This window comes from Triturus cristatus, chromosome 6 (genome assembly GCF_964204655.1).
Source record: "Triturus cristatus chromosome 6, aTriCri1.1, whole genome shotgun sequence".
In the NCBI taxonomy this organism is placed as follows: domain Eukaryota; kingdom Metazoa; phylum Chordata; class Amphibia; order Caudata; family Salamandridae; genus Triturus; species Triturus cristatus.
Genome location: NC_140589.1, coordinates 502,829,619 through 502,852,227, shown reverse-complemented (window position 1 = coordinate 502,852,227; position 22,609 = coordinate 502,829,619). Strand labels below are relative to the sequence as shown.

At 44.5% G+C, this 22,609-nt stretch overlaps 1 protein-coding gene across 1 annotated transcript; it reads left to right on the top strand.

Annotated features, from left to right (window-relative positions):
- The first annotated feature begins 6,459 nt into the window (after positions 1 to 6,459).
- On the top strand, positions 6,460 to 15,563 carry LOC146817333 (52 kDa repressor of the inhibitor of the protein kinase-like). The gene is made up of 2 exons (XM_085609618.1): positions 6,460 to 7,809; positions 15,540 to 15,563. Exons 1-2 carry the CDS (start codon positions 6,460 to 6,462, stop codon positions 15,561 to 15,563), a joined length of 1,374 nt encoding a protein of 457 aa, XP_085465744.1.
- Positions 15,564 to 22,609: the final 7,046 nt, after the last annotated feature.

Below are 22,609 nucleotides of genomic sequence, written 5' to 3'. Positions count from 1 at the left end.
AGCATACCGTACGCGCACGCTGACGTGCGCGAGCGTAATTCTGATTGGTGGTTACATGACAGTAAACATTCCAGTTGGTCGAAATCAGGAAGTGTCGGCCGCCATTTTGTCTCTCGCAGTCTGAGGCAGTGAAAAACAATGGTGGATAATGTGAAAAGGGGGCAGGGTGGACAGTTCCTGACCCCCTAGCCTTTGTCAGGGGGTCACTGAAGGACCCTCAAGGATGAAAAAAACTTATTTTTTTTCTGAAAAAGCGTGGGGTGCGCGCACTGTGCGCGCACGGCACACACAATGCATCGTTGCGCACCGTGCGCCCACAGCGCGCGCACGGTGCGCGCACAGTGCGCGCACAGTAAAGAACCTGAAAAAAAAAATATTAATAAATACATAACTTAGCATTTAAAAAACCGTACAAATTCACTTAAAAAACCATAGGTTTCACACACGTTATAGTTAGGAATTAGCATTTAAAAAACCTTGCAAATTCACTTAAAAAACCATAGGTTTCACACATGTTATAGTTAGCTGGACATTTCCCTCGTAAAAAACCAATGAAATTCCCCCGTTATAGTTAGTGCAGTCAACTATAACTCACGCGACCGCAATCCTCTGCTGATGACGTCAGATATTACATCACTGTATTTAGACACCTATTTACCCATGTCTTCTTCCATTAATCTTTAGCTATACATATATTACAAATATTTATTTTTCAGAAAGACACATATTTAATCAGTGATGTAATATCTGACGTCATCAGCAGAGGATTGCGGTTTTTTACGAGGAAAATGTCCAGCTAACTATAACAAGTGAATATATATATATATATATTACCTACTGGCGATAGCCAGTAGGTAGTTATAGTTAGGACCACGTTTCCATAGGAAAACCTCAACATTCTATTTTGAATAACTTTGGCGCCGGTCGACGAATCCTCGCAAATTTTTCAAAATAGGTGGGGCGCTACGCTCCGCTCCTACCCTGAAAGTCTCGGGGGGATCCGTCAAGCGGGGGCTGAGATAAAAGGGGGGTCCCAAAACGCGTTTTTCCCATGCATTTTTCCATAGGACCTTTAGAACGAGCTACAGCCCGAACGGCTGAACAGAATTACTCAAAATTTGGCAGAGAGGTAGTCCCTAGGTCAAGGAAGTGCCTTTTGTAGGTTTGGTGTAAATCTGTTCAGTAGATTCTGAGAAAATAGCCTTTAAATCAATATATATATCTGAGCCAGCTTACGGTACGCTTACCGTACGCTTACGGTAAGCGTACGGTGGCGTGCGCGAGCGCGATTCTGATTGGCTCTTAGATCTTAGTAAACATTCGAATCGGCCGAAACCAGGAAGCGGCGGCCGCCATTTTGTCTCTCGCACTGAGAGTGATTTTTAAAATATCAAGCCCAAAAACATGTAAAGGGGCTGTTTTGACAACTCCCTCCCACATAGTCATGTTGAGGGAGTCCCCAAACATCCCCCAAGTGCAAAAACGGTTTAATTTTTTTTTCGGCAATTTCGCGGGGTACGCTTACCGTACGCTTACCGTAAGCGTACGGTAAAAAAATAAAAATAAAAAAAACACTATCCACACTTACCCCACCCCCTGTGCTTTTGGTGGCCGAAGGCCACCAAATGTACAGGGCTTATGTTAAGGGCAAAAAACACTATCCACACTTACCCCACCCCCTGTGCTTTTGGTGGCCGAAGGCCACCAAATGTACAGGGCTTATTATAAGGGAAAAAAACTTAGCATTTAAAAAACCGTACTAATTCACTGAAAAAACCATAGGTTTCACACACGTTATAGTTAGGAATTAGCATTTAAAAAACCTTGCAAATTCACTGAAAAAACCATAGGTTTCACACATGTTATAGTTAGCGGAAATTTTACTGATAAAAAACCAGTGAAATTCCCCCGTTATAGTTAGCGCAGGCAACTATAACTCACGCGACTGCAATCTTCTGCTGATGACATATGTGTCTTTATGAAAAAAAAATATTTGTAATATATGTATAGCTAAAAATGTATGGAAGAAGACATGGGCAAATAAGTGTCTAAATACAGTATTAGCATCAGCAGAGGATTGCAGTCGCGTGAGTTATAGTTGCCTGCGCTAACTATAACGGGGGAATTTCACTGGTTTTTTATCAGTAAAATTTCCGCTAACTATAACATGTGTGAAACCTATGGTTTTTTCAGTGAATATATATATATATATATATATCAGTAATTACACCCATTTGAGCAATGAGAAACTCTACGAAGACTAAAACTGGTGCAAATGTCTGCGGCGGCAAACTCATAATTGCAATAAAATTATGAAAATATCACACCTAGCAATCTAAAAGCTTGGCAGCTATGCACTTTGAGGCTGCTCTTTACCAACTGACGTTGGAACTACCCAAAACAACAATGTTCAGTACCCCCATATAAGTCATGCAGATTGCACAATTTTCTTCTCATGTATAATTCAGATGTAGCTTACTCAAATTATTTTAACTTATGTTGGTAATAGATTTTAATGGGCACGTCTAACGGGGTCACAGCCCATCCCATAATCTCCATGATTATCTCATGTACATCCAGGGTTCGATTCCCTGGCTTTACATCCCTTAATTTTCAGTTTGATTGTTATTGTCTTCTTTAATTTAGCCATAATGTGTGGTATTAGTTTGGCAATATATTTAAATAGACACACATAACAGCATCTCATGTAAGTTTAGCATAATTCAGCCTACCTGGTATGCTCAAGACTCACCTATGTACATCTACTTCCATTAATCTAGATGTATTTCACTTAAATTTTAGCAGCTGACAATCACACTTAACTTGCTTGATGTCGTCTTTGTCTTCTATCTATTTATTTGCCCTGCACATTTCTTTATTTCGAAACATTGACCATTCTTGGCCGACATCACTGTGGTAGAACATGCTTCACGGCCTACGAACCAATAATGCACAGGGCTTGATTCTCAGGTAGCATCTTTCAACATTCCATTGCATTGTTTGCTTTCTTTTATTGTAATTAATTTTCGAATTACATTTGTGACGGTTAACACTTAACGTTGTGCCGAATCTCTGTATTTCCACCAGATGACTTTGCATTACATACACATTATGCAGCAACAGTGTTTTGTGCAAGTGTGTTAATGCGTCTCACATGAGTGTTGCAAACAGTCATCTAACTGGCCTCCTCCAGGCGACAAACTATCTTATCTTATGCTGCGTGCAGTCTATTTTATACTGTGTGTAATACAATATTTAAATTAATTGCATACATACTCTGCTTTCTGTCACAGGCCGTGCCCTCATAGCAGCATAAATACAAGTCACTATTCTGTGCGCCAACAAGGATTCAAATCAGTGACCCTCCGGCTACAGACTTAGACATCTGAAGTGATCAAATCAACCAACTGAGTTTTCTGGCAGCGCAAAACATTCCCCGTTGAGCTAAGGTTAGGGAGCCTTTTGGCCATTTTAAGGTCCTTATTTTCATTTCTTTACAGTCTCCTGCTGAACTTCCATCTATCGTACCCTACCCCAACCCTCTTTCACTTCTATACAGTTTCTCCTCTCAACAATTCATTGTCTTTCTTTGACCTGCACCTCTTACCTACTGTTCCATTTTCCTTTTCACATAATCCCAAGCCTCTGTTTTTATCTTACATTCACCACTCTTTCCCTCACATCTATCTTTTTGAGTTTCCTTTCACCTTAAAATCTTCCCCTTTGCACCAGTTTCCCATTCCGGTGTGTCCTATACCTCACTCTTTCATTCTCTCAGAGAATTTCACTCCGTTACAGCTCAGATGCTCGCCTACCTATCTTCGACCGTCACCTTCATGCTTCACAGTGCTCTACTCCATTCAACATTAAGTCAAACTCTTAATGTCTTCTTGCCTATATCTCAAATGCATCTTTATGAGTCTAATTTTCTCACTTCCATCTCCTTTGGTTTTACCTCTTGAGTGCAACTAGAACTTGCATTCTATCACATTCCTGTTTTCCACCTTTTTTTCTCACATTCGTTGTTTTCTAGACACCCTCTCGTCCCTAGTACCCCTTCACTCCTCCAATTGCTTTCTCTTTGTTCTCTTCTCATCTCCAGTTGTGTCTGGTATCGTATTATAGGACAATGTGTTTCTTGTGCGAGAAAGAATATGCACAATACCAGGCAGAGCTGTTCTGGACCAGCAGATTTAGGTAGTGCGAGTATCGCTGTGAAAGACCTATTTATTAATCTCCTGACATCTTCTTGATTTGTTGCCTTTCTGTAGCAGGCTCTCGTGGCCTCTTGTGTGCTTGTTTGTTAATTTAATGCCCGCCAGTCAGCTATTATGATCACACACATTTGTTTTTATTAGGTATATCATGAGCGCATTTAAGCCCATTATGAGATTTAACAAATTTGATTTTGCTTTGGGGTTGTGCTAAAAAAGTGGCGCAATCCCAATGCAAAATCTGGGCCTCAATTAATTTTACATTTTTTTTAAAACCCTGCCACAAAGAAATTGGCAACAAGGAGAAGCATGTTAGTAGATCTTTTATGCTTAATTGGTTACAAAGTCTGCATTTTCTAATATTTTTATAGGGTTAAGGCATCTGCTGCAGAGTGGCCCAGTAACTATCAGGGAATAATAATTGGTGAGAACCCTGGAGGTTAAAGTATTTCTTGGAGAAATTTCTGTTATGTGTAGTCCCAGATCTGACTCAAAGTAGCATAGAAGGTTAATGTGCCTGCAAAGCACATCATGTAATATGCAGATGACAGATTTGTTTTAATGTAGCTAGGTAAGGTTACTGCTTTGAACACAGATCCTTTTGGTACTTGCAGTTCATAAATAGTAAGTCTTTTAATCTAGCACAGTTAGCTTTGTAGGATATGTGACTGCTACAACTTTTAACCCTCACTGACTCATGCAACACATCTTGCACACTGATTTACACGCTTGCATGATTTATTTTCAATCTGTATGTCATGTAAATTGCTCTGAAACCCTGCATTGGGATGTGTAGCGTTATAAAAGAAAGTAAAGTAGTGCTATTTAAATTGTGTTTAAATACTGGGACAGACCAACACATCTGAGATACTTACAGTTCATGCACTTACATAAAGGGGCCAAACAAATTCAAAAGCATGCCTCTCTTAAGTACCTGTGAAGAGATAACCAGCTGTGTGCTTTTGTTTCCCTCCGTTGTATTTACTCTGGGGGCCCAGCAGGAGCTAAATTATATCTATGCCCGCAAGCACTGCACTGCTCACAAAATGTACCTCGCCGGCGAGTTGCCACGCTATGACAGCTGGGACGTGATGTGACGCCCCCCTCCGTATGGTCATCAATGTACAGAATGGTCAGATAACAAGACAGTGAGGGTTACAAGGTCTAGGAGTCGCATGCCCTTCTTAGCTCACTGTATTTTATTGCAATTTAAACAGAGCAGACTACAAGCTAACATTTTAAACTGGGTGTATTTATCTGTTATTCTTTTTATTATGAATATCTTTCTTTTTCTTATTCTTTCAAGCTTAGTTAAGATGAAGCGAATAAAACCAAGTGGTGCAGCCTTTAGAAAAAAGAAAAAGGCCAGAGAGGAACAATCAAAAAAGTATGAAGGTGCACTACTGAAATACCTCAGTCGCGAAACAGAAACTACTAGTACTACTACTACTGTTACTGAAGCAATTTCCGATTCTGAATTCAAACCATCATCAAAGTCAAGTGATCCTTCAACTTCAACAAGTGATAAGGGGTGTAACCAACAAGAAATTCCAGCTGTTGACTTAAAAGATGTTGGTCTTTGGCCAAGTAGGATTAAAGATGACACGCGTATCTTACTGGTAGGACAAGGGGCGTCTGTGGTTCAACATCTAGATTCTGATTTTGGTGAAGTCATTCGTGAGGGTGCTTTAATCAAAGGACGAACCAGAAAACTTACACGCGAGTGGTTTTTTCAAACTCTGCCAAATAATGAAAAAATGTTGAGATCGTGGTTGGTGTACTCTCCTTCCAAGAAAGCTCTTTACTGCTTTTGTTGCAGACTATTTGCAGACAGAAGTCATTCAAATTTTGATTCTACAGATGGATTCAACACGTGGTGGAAACTCAATCCTAAAATTTTCAATCATGAATCTAGTGTGGCCCATGTTCGATGTTTCACACAATGGAAGGAGTTAGAAATTAGAATCCGATGTGGAGCAACAATTGACAAAAAGGCACAAGAACAAGTTGAAAACGAAGTAAAGAAGTGGAGGGATTGTTGGATATCATTAGATTCCTAGCTAAACAAAATTTGGCTTTACGGGGTCACCGAGAAGGAATTCATTGCAAGACTGATGATGAACCTGAATCAACAGAAAATAGAGGACATTTTCTAGAATTAGTTCATTTGTTGGCGAAATACGATCCAGTGCTACGTGAGCATACTGTAAGAATTAAGCTGGGAAAAAAGTATGCTAAATCCTATATGTCGCCTCCTATCCAGAATGAGTTTATAGAACTTTTGGGAGAAAAAGTAAGAAGCAAAGTTATCGAGCAAGTGAAAGAAGCTAAGTATTTTTCTATGATATTCGACAGCACCCCTGATATTTCTCATAAGGATCAGACGAGCCAAGTTTTACGCTATGTTATGATCAGTGGAAATAAAGTGATGGTTGTGGAATCATTTGTCGATTTCATTGAAACAAAAGGTAAAACCGCTAAGAATATTTCAACTATGATTTTGCAGAATTTAGAAAGCAACGGAATTGATATTCAAAATTGTAGAGGACAAGCATATGATAATGCTGCTGTGATGGCTGGTCAACATACTGGCGTTCAAAGACGCATCAGGGAAATGAATGGAAAAGCAGAATTTGTCGCATGTACAAATCACTCGCTGAATTTGGCTGGTTTACATGCAGCTTCTGTTGCTGTGAATTCTGTTACCTTTTTTGGAACTGTGGAGCGTTTGTTCGTGTTTTTTTCTTCCTCGACCCATCGCTGGGATATTCTGACTTCAGTCACTGGCCAAAGTGTCAAGCGTGTAATAGAAACTCGGTGGAGTGCACGGGGAGATGCTGTGAGTGTTGTAAAAAAAAATTACTCAAAAATCTTAAGTGCTGTAGAACGTTTAACTGGTGAAGAAGAAAATAGAGTTACCAGGTCAGATGCTGGTGTGCTGCTTGTTGCTTTACAATCTTTTTCCTTCCTGTGCTTTCTTGGCCTGTGGGAATCCGTCCTTGTAGAAATTAACGACACTCAGGTCTACCTCCAAACCAAAGGATTGAATATACAACAATGTGACATAAAACTCAATGCTTTAAAAGCATTTCTAACTGAAAATAGGTGTGAATTAGTTAACAATTCAGTAGCTTACGCCAAAGAAATTTGTGATGATCTTGGGATAGTCATGGATCGTCGGTGTAGAAAGAAGAAACTAATGGCAGGTGAAGAATCACGAGATGCTGAATATTCATACGAAACTGAGTTGAGGAGAGAAATGTTTGCTTCACTGGACAGAGTGATCCAAGAAATCACCACAAGATTTCAACAACTTCATGTTCTTGCTGAAAAATATGCTTTCCTTACTCCATCGAATCATTTGAATGAAAAATACGAATGTCAACTAAATCATTATCATGATGACATTAATGAGGAAGAGTTCCTCGTTGAGAGAAAAAGACTTCAGAGTTTTATTTCTGTTGCTGCTACGCAACACGAAACAGAGACCTGGAAGGACAGTCCCCTTGAACTTTTGCAGTTTATTCTAAAATACAGTCTTGAGAACTCCGTTCCAAATATTGTAATACTACTGCGAATTTTCCTCACAATTGCTGTAAGTGTTGCTGGTTGTGAGAGGAGTTTTTCTAAATTGAAATTGATTAAGAATTTCCTAAGATCTACAATGAGTGCCTTACGTTTAAGAAATCTTGCCATACTGTCTATAGAACAGCAACTGAGTGATGAAGTAGACTTCGACGATGTCATCGATGATTTTGCCAATAGAAAAGCAAGAAAAATAACATTTTAGAATGTTGGATTTAAGTTTTACTTGAAAAATAAAGATAGTGTTTTCATTTACTTTCCTATATATCATTTTGAATTTTTGTTGTTTTTTTGTTGTGTATTAAGAGGGGCTGCTAACTAAAACAATATTTTTTTATATTATTACAAGACCTAATAATAAAGTCATATTAACCTTAGTGTTGTTTTCAGTGAATTTACTATAATGAATTCATGTCTGTCTCCCTCCCCCTCACCCTTCTTGTGCAGGGGGCCCTCCCGCCATATTTGGGGTACAGATTCTGAGGTGGGCATGCGGGACCCCAGGCCTCTCATCTGGGAAGAGGCCAGAGCGGTCTTTGGCACCGAACTACAGGTTATTGATAAAGATCTGATTGACTGTCCTAATCCTCCGCAGTTAACCGGTCGATGGCCCCTCCACTCCCCTCCCTTCACAAACCAGCAGGGGGCTGAAGGTAAACCCCACCCGGCAGTGTGCAAGCCTTGCCATTCCGTACTTGACACATTATTACGATTTTACTGTTCTTGTAGACTTTTAACACTGTTGGTTACCATGAAAGTAATGTGAAAACAAAATCGCAGAAAAATGTAATATTTCTTGTTTCTTCTGAATATTCAAGGAGTGCCGCAGCACCGGAACAGTTTGTCCCGGGTCTTGGATAGAGTTGAACAAGTTCCCATGGCCCCCACAACTGTGTTTAAGGATTGTGATCATAATGTGTCGCCCCTCCCTGTATTTTAGCTTTGGGCTCCCAGGCAGGCTGTGCACCATGTGTGTGCTGAGGCTGCTGTGAAGGAGAGATGCACTATTACAAGCTGGTTTTGGGTACCAAGAGCACATGTCTTTTCATTCCCAGGGAGTTGGTTGCTGCTGCTTGGAAGTAATGACAGGGAGCGACCCCTGGTTGTTGCCTTTGGGCCACCAGAGTGGGCTTTGTATCCGGTCTTTGTTGGCAAGGTGGAGCTGACTGACCCCTTTGTGCTGCGTTTAGTTTTAAGGGCACACAGTGAGTCATTCCCTGTGAATAATTAATTTGCTGTTTTTGAAAGATAAAGAATCACAGGCTTCGACACTGTTAAGTTGGTTTTGGGTCCACAGAGCACATCACGTTTGTGCAGGTCCCCACTGCTTTAATGGGGGGGGACCATGATGTATGGTCATTTAATGTCAGCTGTAGATGAAGGTTACATGAACAGTGTCATATATGTGCATGTTTACATTGTGTTGAGGGGATTACCAGGTAATTGTTCACGCAGCTCTCTGATGGATGTCACATGCGGTTTTTCTGAGTCCCCAGAGAGATCATGCAGTCTGTGTGTTCTCTTTTGTACTGCCAGTCACCGCTGTATTCAACTGTGTAGCCTTGGACCGTGTCATGTATGTGCATGTAAGTTGCATGATCAAGGTAACTATTAGCGGCGATACTACGTGTCTCTCGGACCTCTTTGAAGTGCATGCCCTCCCCCCCCAGGGGGCGGCAATATGAGGGATAGCCCCGGGCGCCACAAGCTGTAGCTACGCCACTGGGGGGATTGCCCGGTGCCGCTAAGGCCAGTCCGGCCCTGGATCTGACTCAGCATTCTTTTTAGGACTCATGTTAAGGATAGCTTTTGATTCCTTTTGAGGAATAGATAAGGAAATTGTCACATTGCTAGGTTTAGAGATGCCATAAATATCAGCCTAAATCTTGAACGAGAAGGACCTTCCTTTGCTAATTAGGTGCTTAAAAACGCATTCCATATGATGATGTCAGATTCCTCTGAGAGTGAGATGAATTTTCTTTACAGGACTTCCACTTCACGCTTCTACCCATATATAGCTGATGTTGTAATAATCTTACCATTATGTCACAATCAATAGTCAAATCTCAACTTCCGAAGCTAATCAGGGGCATACTTCACAACTTAATAGCACACTTAAAGGCACATGAAATACATCTGAAAAATGTGTATGGTAACCAGAACAAAAATATTGAAAGCCAAACCAATTTTGTATCTGTCACAGTGGCAGAGCTTAATTTCCTAATACTAGCAGCCTGGATAGAAAACTGAAGCTTTAAAGGCGACTGTCTCCAGCAATGATACATCTTAAATCAAGCAGAAGGCATAGATGTGAATTTATGTTCCTTAGAAAAAATACATGGGTATTCGAAGAGACCATTTTCCTTTGCGATGCTCAGTAAGAAGTGAAAGAGGCACTTGGTATGTGTTTTTGTCGACCTTGTTAATTTAAAGAGTCAATTGAGGTGTAAAGCTGACCTATATTCCTAGGGCACAGCTTCATTATATATATATATATATCTCATTTAAATGTCAGATTATTGTGCTTTAAACACTCTTCTTGTATCACATATTTTACCTCTTACAATTGCTATTAAGTGAAAATAGCAAAAAAAGACACGCATGTCATGTTTAAAAGTCCTTAAATATGACTTGTGAGCACAAACACCATACTTAGGAACAGTTTCTAGAAGAGAGCCTTTAGGTGCTCATAAAAAACTCTCTGAAAGCTGCTGCCTGGTGTGAAGCAGCTACTGCGATGGCCACGACAATTGCAGCTTCACTCAGGGATGGCGTCCTGAACTGAGAATCCCCTTGTAATCTAAACTGTGCTCTGTGTTCTGCTACCAGAAACCAGTTTCCCATTTATTCCGTTTTCGCAAACAACACATTTTGTTTGTTTCAGGCAAAACAGATCGGATGGATTACAAATGTCCCTCATCTGCGGATACTAAAAAATGTCTCATTTGTTTTGTTTTTACATTATATTATCTACTGTACACTTGCAACATATTGGGCCAGCGTCACAAAAAAGTGTAAACATACAATTGCAGATGTCTTCTCTACTTTTGGATTATTTCGAAATTCACAGACATTCCTTCTAGTCCATCTGGAAAGCTGAGACTGGTGCAGCTTGCGAGGCGTACTATTTGGAAAGTTTTGTGTCATTTCCAGACATCAGTATTCCCACAATGCAGAATTGTATACAGAGTGGTAGTCTGTACTAGGAGAAGGCAGTGCCCGTGAGCATTTGCTGATTTGTTTTCTCACTGGCATAACATTTTTTAACACCCCCACCGACTTTGGAAGTGTTCAGGTCCCTCTATCATTATGGAAAAGGGTTCTGCTCCAGCTCTCTGCAGGAGCAATTCTCTGGTGTGGTAAAGGGTCTCGAGGAGTTTATGAATGCTCACAATCTCCTGAGTTTCTGGGCATTCACAAGGCTCACGATTTGTGTCGGCTTAACTGTATGCAGTTGTGGTGTGCAATCTTGCAAGGTTGAATGCATTCACATCTGCTAGGTATACTTTTGTGAACTGGATGGACTGCTTAAGTGTACGATCGCAATAGTTCAGTTGTGGTCCTTTCTGAGAGAATGCCTTGTAAATATAAAGGGTTGTCTCCCGGCAGCTATTTTAGGTTTTTGGATTTTGACCAACTGATGTCAAATAATACTGACAAGAAATCAGCATTCTTTACAATACTGTTTATGTCATAATATATCCAAAAGTGGCATAGACAGTAATTACTTTTGCATTTTCAGACAGGAAAATTACGATTTATTTTGTGAACAGGACTTTTAAGGCGGTCATTTGTCCACTTTAGCTGCCTTAAACAGAATAATACGTTGCTAAAGAAGAGGAAAGCAAACGATAGAAACATAGCCATAGGAATTCTATGTAAATATTTAGATTAAATGACCATGTAAAGTACTGCTATGTTAACAGTCACATACGCGGTTTCTGGGTCTGAATATTACTTAAATAACCCCATTGATTGCCAACCTTCCGCATGACATATGCAAATACTATGAGGTGCTTAATGATTTTCATACTTAAAGTGAGGAAGGGAAATGTTTTTAAAGTAGGAAAAGTCATTCACTGTACCACACGCAGAACAAAAATAACATCTGATGCACTCACCATTCTGCGGTGAACGCCCGGAGGGATCGATCGCCCCTGGAAAGACTACATAGTCATAGTATGAACAGGGCCACTGATCATAATAAATGGTGTATTTTTAGCAGAGTAATACTTCTAAAAAGTATGGTCATGGTCCAAATAATTCTTCCAGCATGCTTCGTGTTCGAATATCCAAAGCGGCATGGGGCACTCTCCACTATTCTGTGTTTAAATGCTATGAATGGCTGTCCTAGAGACCACTTAGGATGAATGACTGGGCTGTAAATCCAGTTATTCACTGCTATGACGCAGCAACGGCGTGTAACAGAACTTGTTAACCACTGTTTCCACGCCATAAAAGGATTCAAGGCTGCTCCGGCTGGCCTCTCTGAGGGCCTGCCAGGGCGGCCCTGGAAAGCAGGGAGCACAGCTTCTGGGAAGAAGGGAAGGGGAAGCACAGTGAGTGATGGTGGTGGGTATTTTCTTTCAAGATTGGAGACAGGGAAGAGAGACAATGTTATGTATGGCTCTTCCAATACTCCTCTGCCCCTGTGTAACTATCTAAAGCAGGGGCAGATGATTTTGGTGGCCATACATAAAATAAAACTACAGATGGATAAAAAGTGAATTTCAGGGATGGTTTTCACCTCAGCTTTCTGAGTGCCATCACAGAGAACTTGAGAATCGCTCTCATTATCTATTTGATGTCCCTCATGAACCCTCTTTGACAAGCATCCCTTTAAATCACCCTTGTCCATCTATAATTCTATGTCATACTAAATAGCATCACATTTCTTTTGCCAAATCGAATCTTAAAACGTGCCATGGTTCTTGGTAAGAATCCTGAAATATAACCTGCAGGGATTATAAAAGGAGCGCAGTTATTCAATATAATCTCAATTGAAATACCTGCATTTCAATTTACTCAGACAGCAGCTATGTAAAAAGATCGTGGAGTTAACAAATATTTCAGAAACCATCTGCCATTTCATTGTATTAAGTAATTGAGTGAATGATCATCAATCCCATATATTTTATTCCTTCCAACACTTTCACCCAAAAATGTTTTTGTGTATTATAATAAAGACTAAATATTATATGTCAAAGGGCAAGTAAATATATGTATTTTTGCAGATACGCTGGAGCAAATACAAAATGGTATAAAAAAAGCTCTGCGCCTTATTCCAATAAGTGATATTGACAGGCAACTCTCTGGCCTCACCCTCCTAAATAAGGAGATGAAATGATGCCTGTGAGCTTCATTTTGGAGCATCTGTAATGCGAGGCCCAACCTTCTCTCTCCTTACAACAAGATGTTTGACCCAACCACCACAGTAGATGAAAGCACGCCTGTATGTAGCAGCCTTTGGAAATACATTGAAGTGCTGGTATACCTGAATTACTCAATGCATGATGACTGTCTCTTGCTTGAATGCAATGTCCACTGCATGATTATAGTTCTTGATTTGTACCTCTAAGTTTCCAAGATGACCACTTCTTTTAGAAGGTACCCCTAATATTTCTATAAATTAGTATGTCATAGCATGGTCATGCACCCTATGCTATAAACTCACCCCAGGCCACCTTCAACAGTCCCGGGGGCTACATTACAAAAGAGCTAACGGGTGTTTGTGCCTGCTTTGTGTGCCCCTGGGGCACTTTGGTATTACAGAAGGGGCTGCGTCCCCTTCTTTAATACCGATAGTGCTGGCGCACATAAAGCGCCAGCATTATCATCAGAGGGCATTCCCTCATTTTCATGGATGCATGACCCCATGCAAATGAGGGAATACCTTTGCCTCTGTGCCTGCGCCGTATTACGGACTTGGCCATAGAGGCAAAGAAGCTGTCAGGAGGCGCACTGATAGTGTGCCACCTAAAATATTGCAGTCCTCTGGAAGGGTGAAAGGGGGGTCCCATGGACACCCCAGACATCCCGTTGCAGGCGGGTTCAATCACTCACTGCACCTGCCTACAAGGGCATCTCCAATCCCTCTTAAAGGTGCAGGTAGGTTGCGGCCTGCACTGTTAAACACAGAGCAGCTTCAAAACAGCAACTCCACTTGTCCGCGAGGAGGCGATGTGTTGCATCCAGGATAGGGGAAGCCGGTTGCGTCGGCGGTGAGGCGTTGGTTCTGGTGACGGTGCGAAGTGGGCGAGTTCGTGAAGTCACCCTCGGTGATTATCGGCGTCGTGATAACAGGATGCAGGTGCTGGCGATGACGAAGTCAGTGCGAGCACTGGCGTCGGGAAATTCGGATAACTGCAGATGTCAGCAGGCATCGAAGGGCATTGGAGCTACGGTGCAGGCCGGGCAGTGCATCGTGCACTTCACAAGCGGTGTCCCAGGCCTCAGTGCAGGCCGCAGCATTACTGCTGCATTGCTGACGGTATTGGAGACAGGTTTTGTTGATTGTTTCAAATTAGTTTCAGCTCCAGAGGCCCAAACTTGGAACAGACACCTCCTGGCAGATCAGCAATAGAGTTCAAGGGAGCTGGGGGTGAAGTCTTTGCGTCCCTGAGACTTCAGAACAGGAGGCCAGCACACACAGGTCCTTGCAGATTCTTCTTCAAGCAGGTTTCTCAGCAAGGTCAGGGTCTTTGTCCTTTCCTTGGCAGAAGCAGAAACTGCAGGCCAACCCCCACACAACACAAAGCAACAGGGGCAGTGCTCCTCCTCACTGCTCTCCAGCACTACTCGTTGGCAAAGGTTCCTCTGAGTCCAGAAGTGACCTAAAGTTCTGGGGTTTAAGATCCACTATTTATACACCATTGTGTCTTTGTTCTTCTTTGTGCAAGGGTCTCTGAGCCCAGTCCAAACCAGTTCTGTCCTCACTGGTGCAATATGACCACAGGGGGTGGAGAGAGCATTGTGCAAGGGAGACAGGCCCTATTCAGGTGCAAGGAAAACTTGCTCCCACTACTCTAAATGTGTTATATTCCATATAGGTACCATGATACAGGCCTCTGTAATTTCATTACCCTTCACCTATATTCTTCCCTACATTACACTTGTCACGGTTTATAGGGACTGACCTTTTTACCTAGATGCTACACTGCATTCAGAACACGGGTTTTCCATAGTTCGAAAGCTCATACATTATGCATGAGGATTCTTGGAAACACAGCAGGACTACTATCGCCTGTATAATATCTATGTATAAAGTTCATGCCCGACGTCATCCTTAGGCCGACACAGTAACACAGCAAGGTAGGACCCCTGGGGAGACCTATGGGTATTTATACATCACATCTTGCTAAGATAAGACAGAGGAGACCGAGACTTCCCGGCCGACACACTGACCAGAGACGCTGAGTTTCCTGCATGCAGACACTCCAGCTCGCAGTAGTCTAACATCCCTCGCGGGGTGTCCAACGTGAGACCAGGACGGGGTCCCACAGTCTCTCACTTCAGCTAATGGGGTTGACAAAATCCTAGAGGGATTCTTGGCTTAACACCTACACACATGCTAGGTACATCTAGTTAGGGAGGCATCGTAGGAGTACCCATCTTTTTATCATGTTTTTTATATACTCAAATGTATCCACGACTATTGTAAGATGGTAGAGCTATACCATCCATGTACCTTTATAGTACTGCTAATCATTTATATCTAATACTGTCTAATGGTTGTTGCAGCTCATCTATTATACACCAGAGTAACGACTGTTAAATAAATACTTATTGAAAGTGCCCAGCCTGTTTATTCTGTGTATTTCTCTGAGTCTGACTAAGTAAGTACAAGTGACTGAGCGAAATGTAGCATATTGTTTCCAAGATCCTGAGGGATCTGGGTTGTCATGTTCGATAGTTGCCGAGAACTATTCTCTCCTTGGTAAGAGGAGATTCAAGTGGCACTGTGAGCTAGTTGGTACACAAAGCCAACATAACGGTGGGGGTGTCCGAAATCAGTCTGATACCAATCCTACAGTGTATGCTGTCTAAACCTGCAGATCCTGTATATTTTCTATAGGAACTACATGACAAATGCAGCCAATGTTCATTCAGTTCAGCTCTGAGTCTTCCAGGATGGGCTAGGCACACCTCAACGCCCCCCCAGTGGCTGTCTACAGTGAAGGTACTACCCCAGCCCCTGTCACTCTAAAACTAGGCAGTCAATCCACAGGCAGAGGCACACAGAACGGTTAAACAACAAAATGCATACTTTCTAAAAGTGAAACAATCGGAAAATACTAACAGCTAGCGTGCACTCAAGTAAACTGTTACACAAACTAAACTCAATGTACTGCAAGTATTCTTACTTGGTGTGCACTACCTGTGGTGGTTCCACCCTGCCACCAAATAAAAAAAGAAGTATAAACTAGAGCAATGTGTTCTAGACAGGATGTGCACTACCTAATACACTCATGCATGAGTGTGCATTACCAATTCAGCAAAGACTTAATTGCTTTACACAATGAAAAACAAGGTTATTCACAATCAACATTCTATCAGTCCAATATTACTGTTCAGACAATAAACCATAGGCGGTGTCCTTCTTCTTGATGTGGTTCTTTTATTGGCGTGTCTATTAAAGATCCAAATCAAAATAAATTTCAACAGTCCGTAAAATAAATCAAAAACAATATGGTGGAACTCATTCCTCAATCCCAATGCATTTCGGGTGTATCCACCACCCTTCGTCAGGGGATATCTACCAGCAAAATTAATCACATTTATTACATTCAATAAACCTTTAATATTGAACTAAAATAAGAAAAAGAGGTAAGATGATAGACCTCTGTAATACAGGAGGGTTAAAAGCTACAACATGGGTAAACAGGGTGCAATTCTATCCATGAACCTCTGGGCCACTCTCTTGATACTTTTTGCAACCTTTCGTACAGTCAGGACCTACCTATGTGTAGGACACGACTCATTTTTTGAAATTATTAGATGATATTACCTTACCTCTTGGAGAAGAAATGTGGTTAGGAATAGTGGACGTAGTATCCTTATACACCTCTATACCTCATGCTGAGGGTATTGAAGCCATTGAGTGGGCCCTGCTACAGCAGGGGGATATACCCGCCAATAAACTTTTTCTCCTGGAATTATTACAGTTCTGCCTTCTCAACAGTTACTTTAAGTGGAAGGACAGATATTTTCTTCAAACCAATGGTACATCCACGGGTTTTGCGGGGGCACCCACCTACGCAAATATCTTCATGATGAAGTTCGAACAGGAGAATGTATTGAACGACATGTCATGGACAGATGATCTCATCATATACCGCCGGTATATTGATGACATCTTCATCATGTGGCGCGGGGAGAAACAAGATCTAGAGAGAAAGCTTATTTCACTTAATGAATTTAATCCCAGGATTCAGTTTACATTCACTTTAGACAGACAGTCAATATCATACTTGGATGTAAGCATTGAATTAAAGGATTCTAAGATCACCACCAAGGTTTCCAAAAAATCCACTGATCGCAACAACACATTACTTTACAACAGCTTTCAACCGGGGTCTTTAAAAAGACATCTTCCATTTTCTCCATTTTTGAGAATAAAGCGCATTACTACAGATCCAGCACAAATGGGAGAAACTCTTGAAATCACTAAACAGGATTTTTTGGCACGGGGATACCCGAGGGAAATTGTGGAAGAATCAGCAGCAAGACTAGAGGAGTTTCCTAGATCAACACTTTTGGAGAAGAAAGTGAAAACCACAGGGAATAGGGAAGTATTCGTGTCCACTTTCTCGACCCACTCACCTGCTATCAAAAAATCATTTTGAACAGATGGAAACTCTTGCAAACAGAACCCGATTTTGGAAATCTCTTTAAAGATCGGCCGATCTTTGCATACAAACGGTCCAATAATCTAAAAGAACTACTAAAGAAACGAGACACCCAAGACACACATTCACATAAGGGCATGATGAGATGCTACAATTGCTCACACTGCAATAATGTGATCACAGGTACGTCCATAGCACACCCTTGGTCGGTCAAACAGATTAGATTGCATTTCACAGCAAAATGTTATCTACATAATACGGTGCCATTGTGGCATATATTACCTAGGGAAGACCGAAAGGTCTCTGCGGATTCGTATAACAGAACACAAAAGTAGGATTCGTACAACAACATTGAGCTCCCCCTTAGCAAGTCACTGGGTTGATGCACATCACACAATAGCACAATTAAGATTTAGTGTGATAGAAGTAGTGCAAGATTACAATGACAGGGACATGTCGAAATGGATCACCCAGAGGGAGACATTTTGGATAAGGCACTTGGACACCATGAGCCCTAAGGGTTTGAATGACAAAGTGGAGTTATCGTGCTTTTTATAGGGCATCTGTTCAGCAAAATTGGACTGTCTATACTTTTAGCTAATTTAGGGAGCTAGACGATACCGGTAACTTGCAGTACTTTGAAGAAGGCATTTATGGCATTTAGTTTCTTTTATCAAATATTCCAGTAGCAACATACGAATCCATACATCAGTACCTTCATGTACCTGAGAATGTTGTGGTTTTATGTTATCTCAGCATGGTCAATATGGCATGTATTCACTTCAATGAGTGCAGTTCATCGAAAAAAGACAGTAGTTACATATTCTATTAGCATAAATCGGTATCCTTATGCACCAAAGAATGTAGGGGTGTAATGTACTTATATGGTTATAACATCATGTATTCTCACAAACAATTTCTGCACGCAACATGAATTATATTCTCATTTATGATGTGGTATAATATCACCATTTGTAAATGATGTGTATTTATGCAAATTGAGACTAGAGTTTAATGTCACTGCGATAAATCAGTGTACTATTGTAATGTATTATTAATCGACTTTGCTGTTAACTCATAATTTTGAGGCATGTTTCATTTAAGACCTAATGAAGTAAATATGCTCCATATTAACTGCATATTTTACACGCGATCATCAATCGTAGAACACACACTGCAAGTACTGTCAGTCCTTACGGAGACAGTTTTATTTTGACATAGGTCTTATTATGTTGCTTACATTTCTTGCCATTCTGATTAGCAGCATGCCATGGTTATATAACTGTGAGTAGTTGTCATAACGGTCATTGAGTTTCTCTCTTCATTATGTAGTAACACTATTTTAAACTGTTAGACGGACCGGGAGGGTCGGCCGAGGACAAGAGGAGAGGTCTCCGGGGAGAGCCGTCTCCAGCGATCGTACAGACAAATAACTTCCCCCCCACAGACAGATACCACACTAGGATAAGATTTAGCGTTCTTTATATGCACTTCTTAAGGTACGATGAAATGGTACAAGGAGGTCTGGACTCAGGGGTCCCCTCGATTAAGTCTCTCAAGATAGGAAAAGGGGGTAGCGGGACAGTCTGTTTACCAGTCTGGTAGTTCGGAGGATATGGTGATTAGCTCACAATCCTCGAGCTTGGTGGTTTAGCTGGTACGGGCCGCGGCAGCGCCAGCAGGTCCCGGTGGAGATGGTCGATACACGGTCCGCGGCAGCGCCAGCAGGTCCCGGTGGAGATGGTCGAGGTACAGTCCGCGGCAGCGCCAGCAGGTCCCGGTGAAGGTGGTCGTTACAACGGTCCGCGGCAGCGCCAGCAGGTCCCGACGAGGATGGATGTTGCAGAAGGCCGCGGCAGCGCCAGCAGGCAGGACGATAGTTCGCAAGGTAGGGCTACGGCAGCGCCAGTAGTCCGTCAAGGCTGAGTTCTCTCGGTGTCTCTCGACTCCAGGATACAACTGCCTCCCTGCTCCGGAGCTGCCCCAGTTATAGGGCAGGCGCCCTTTGATGTCCGGACCCTCGCACTTGGAGGTCGGAGGGTCCGGGATGAAGGTGTCCAGACACCCAGCAGGGGGTGGAGCCAGCGCCTGGGGGAGCTGGAGGCGATCGGCACCTGGCGGGGGAGAGTCCTTGGCGCTTCGTTCTCTCATTGACCTGCCAAGTGGTCCGCTCACCTCCTGGGTGGAGGGTGGTGCCGGGATGTCGGGGCCGGCCAGGCCCAGGGTTAGGGTCGGATGAAGGCCACGCGGCCTCGTGGCGCAGGGCCCAAGATGGCGGCTTGACCCGGCCGGGGGAGCCGGTGGTGGCTTGGGTCCGTGATACATGGAGGTCCGAGGGCAGGAATTCCGTCGGGAGACGGGGTGCGGGTGATTCTCGTGGGTCACGCCTGGTGGGCCTGGGCTGGGGCCCTGTTATGCGGGGAGGGAGCCAGCCCTTCGGGTGGCCTGTCCAACATGCGTCCCCCCCAGCTGAAGGCGGGGAGAGTCACCCATCTCCTTGGGGACTTTCCTCGTCGAGGCGGAAAAAGCGTGACAGGCCATCCGCGTTGGCGTGGTCTTGGCCCGGTCGGTGCTCCACGGTGAAGTCCATTCCCTGCAGGGATATGGACCAGCGCAATAGTTTTGGGTTCTCCCCCCGCATCTGCATCAGCCACTGCAGGGGTCGATGGTCGGTTTGTACCCGGAAGTGGGTACCGAAGAGATAGGGCCGGAGTTTTTTGAGGGCCCACACCACTGCGAAGGCCTCCCTCTCGATTGTGCTCCAGCGCTGTTCTCGGGCCAGGAGACGTCGGCTGATGAAGGCCACCGGCTGGTCATGACCTTCGGGGTTCACTTGTGAAAGAACCGCCCCGATGCCGTGGTCGGAGGCGTCTGTCTGTACCACGAATTCCCGACTGTAATCGGGGGCCTGGAGTACAGGGGCGGTGCACAGGGCGGCCTTCAGCTTCTCGAAGGCCGCTTGACAATCGGGGGTCCAGTTAATCCGCTTCGGTAGGTTTTTGGACGTGAGACCCGTGAGGGGCCCCACAATGCTGCCGTAGTCCCTCACGAACCGCCGGTAGTAGCCGGTGAGCCCCAAGAAGGCTCGGACCTCGGTCTGGGTGACGGGGGGCTGCCAGGACTGGATGGCAGCTATTTTAAGTTGCAGCGGGGCCACCAGCCCGCTTCCCACCTGGTGTCCAAGGTAGGTCACGGACCCTTGACCAATTTGGCATTTGCCGGCCTTAATCGTGAGGCCGGCCCGCTGGAGGGCCTGTAGGACCTCTTGGAGGTGGAGGAGGTGGTCGGACCAGTGGCGGCTGTATACAGCGATATCGTCCAGGTAGGCCGCGCTGAACTCTTCGAGCCCCGCCAAGACCTGGTTCACCAGACGTTGAAACGTGGCGGGGGCGTTCTTCATGCCGAAGGGCATGACCTTGAAGTGGTAGTGGCCATCGGGGGTAGAGAAGGCAGATCGTTCCTGAGCCCGGGGTGTGAGGCCGATCTGCCAGTAGCCCGCTGTTAGGTCGAAGATACTGAGGTAGCGGGCGGCCCCCAGCCGGTCGATCAGTTCGTCCGCCCGGGGGATAGGATGAGCGTCGGTCCGGGTGACAGCGTTTAAGCCCCGGTAGTCGACGCAGAATCTCAGTTCAGGTGTGGTGCCGGGGGCAGTGGCTTTGGGTACCAATACAACCGGGCTGGCCCAGGGACTGTCCGAGGGCTCGATGACCCCGATCGTGAGCATTCTGGCTACTTCCTCTTGTATGCAAGCCCGTACCCGATCTGGTACGCGATAGGCCCGGTGTCGGATAGGGGGACTGTCCCCGGTGTCCACGTCGTGCAAGCACCAAGGGGTGACCCCGGGGGTGAGGGAGAACAGTGTAGCGAACCGCAGCAGGAGGTCCCGGCAGCCCTGGCGTTGCTCTGGGGTGAGGGCATCGGAGAGCCGGACCCCGTCTACGGAACCGTCGTTCTCCTGAGCCTTCAGTAGATCCGGGAGGGGTTCGGAGTCTTCCTCTGCCCCACTGTCCGTAGCCATCAGGAGGCTAAGTTCTGAGCGCCCAAAGTGTGGTTTGAGTCTGTTGGTGTGGAGGACCCGAAGGGGGTTCCGGGGGGTCCCCATGTCGATGAGGTAAGTGACGGGGCTTTTGCGCTCGACCACTTTGAAGGGCCCCGTCCACTTATCTTGCAAGGCACATGGTTCGGTGGGGGACATCACCCACACTTGTTGACCAGGTTCGAACTCGACGGAGGAGGCATTGCGATCATACCACCTCTTCATGTCTTCCTGGCTGGCCTCGAGGTTCGCCTTGGCCATCTCCCTGAAGCGCCGAGTCTGGTTGCGTAGGGCCAGGAGGTACCTGAAGACGTCTGGAGGGGTCTCTAGGGGGGCCATCTCCCAACCTTCTTTGACTAGGCTGAGGGGCCCCCGCACAGGGTGCCCGTACAGGAGTTCGAAAGGGCTAAAACCGAGGGATTTCTGGGGAACTTCCCGGTAGGCGAAGAGGAGGCACGGGAGTAGTACATCCCACTGGCGACGGAGGGGCTCTTCCAATCCCCCAATCATCCCCTTGAGAGTGCGGTTGAATCGCTCCACTAGTCCATTCCCTTGGGGGTGATAGGGGGTCGTGAATCTGTAGGTGACCCCGCACTGTTGCCAGAGGGACTTCATGTATTAGGAGATGAAGTTCGTCCCTCGGTCGCTGACGACTTCTCGGGGGAAGCCCACCCGGGAGAAGATCCCCATTAGGGCCCGGCCAACCACTGGAGCGGTCACAGTTCGTAGGGGCACCGCCTCGGGGTAGCGGGTGGCGTGGTCCACCAGTACTAGGATGAACCTGTGTCCTTGCGCCGTGCGGGGGTCCAGGGGCCCCACAATGTCTATCCCTACCCTCTCGAACGGGGTAGTGACCACTGGGAAGGGTTGTAGAGGGGCTTTCAGCTTACGGCCACTCTTCCCGCTGGCTTGGCACGTGGGGCAGG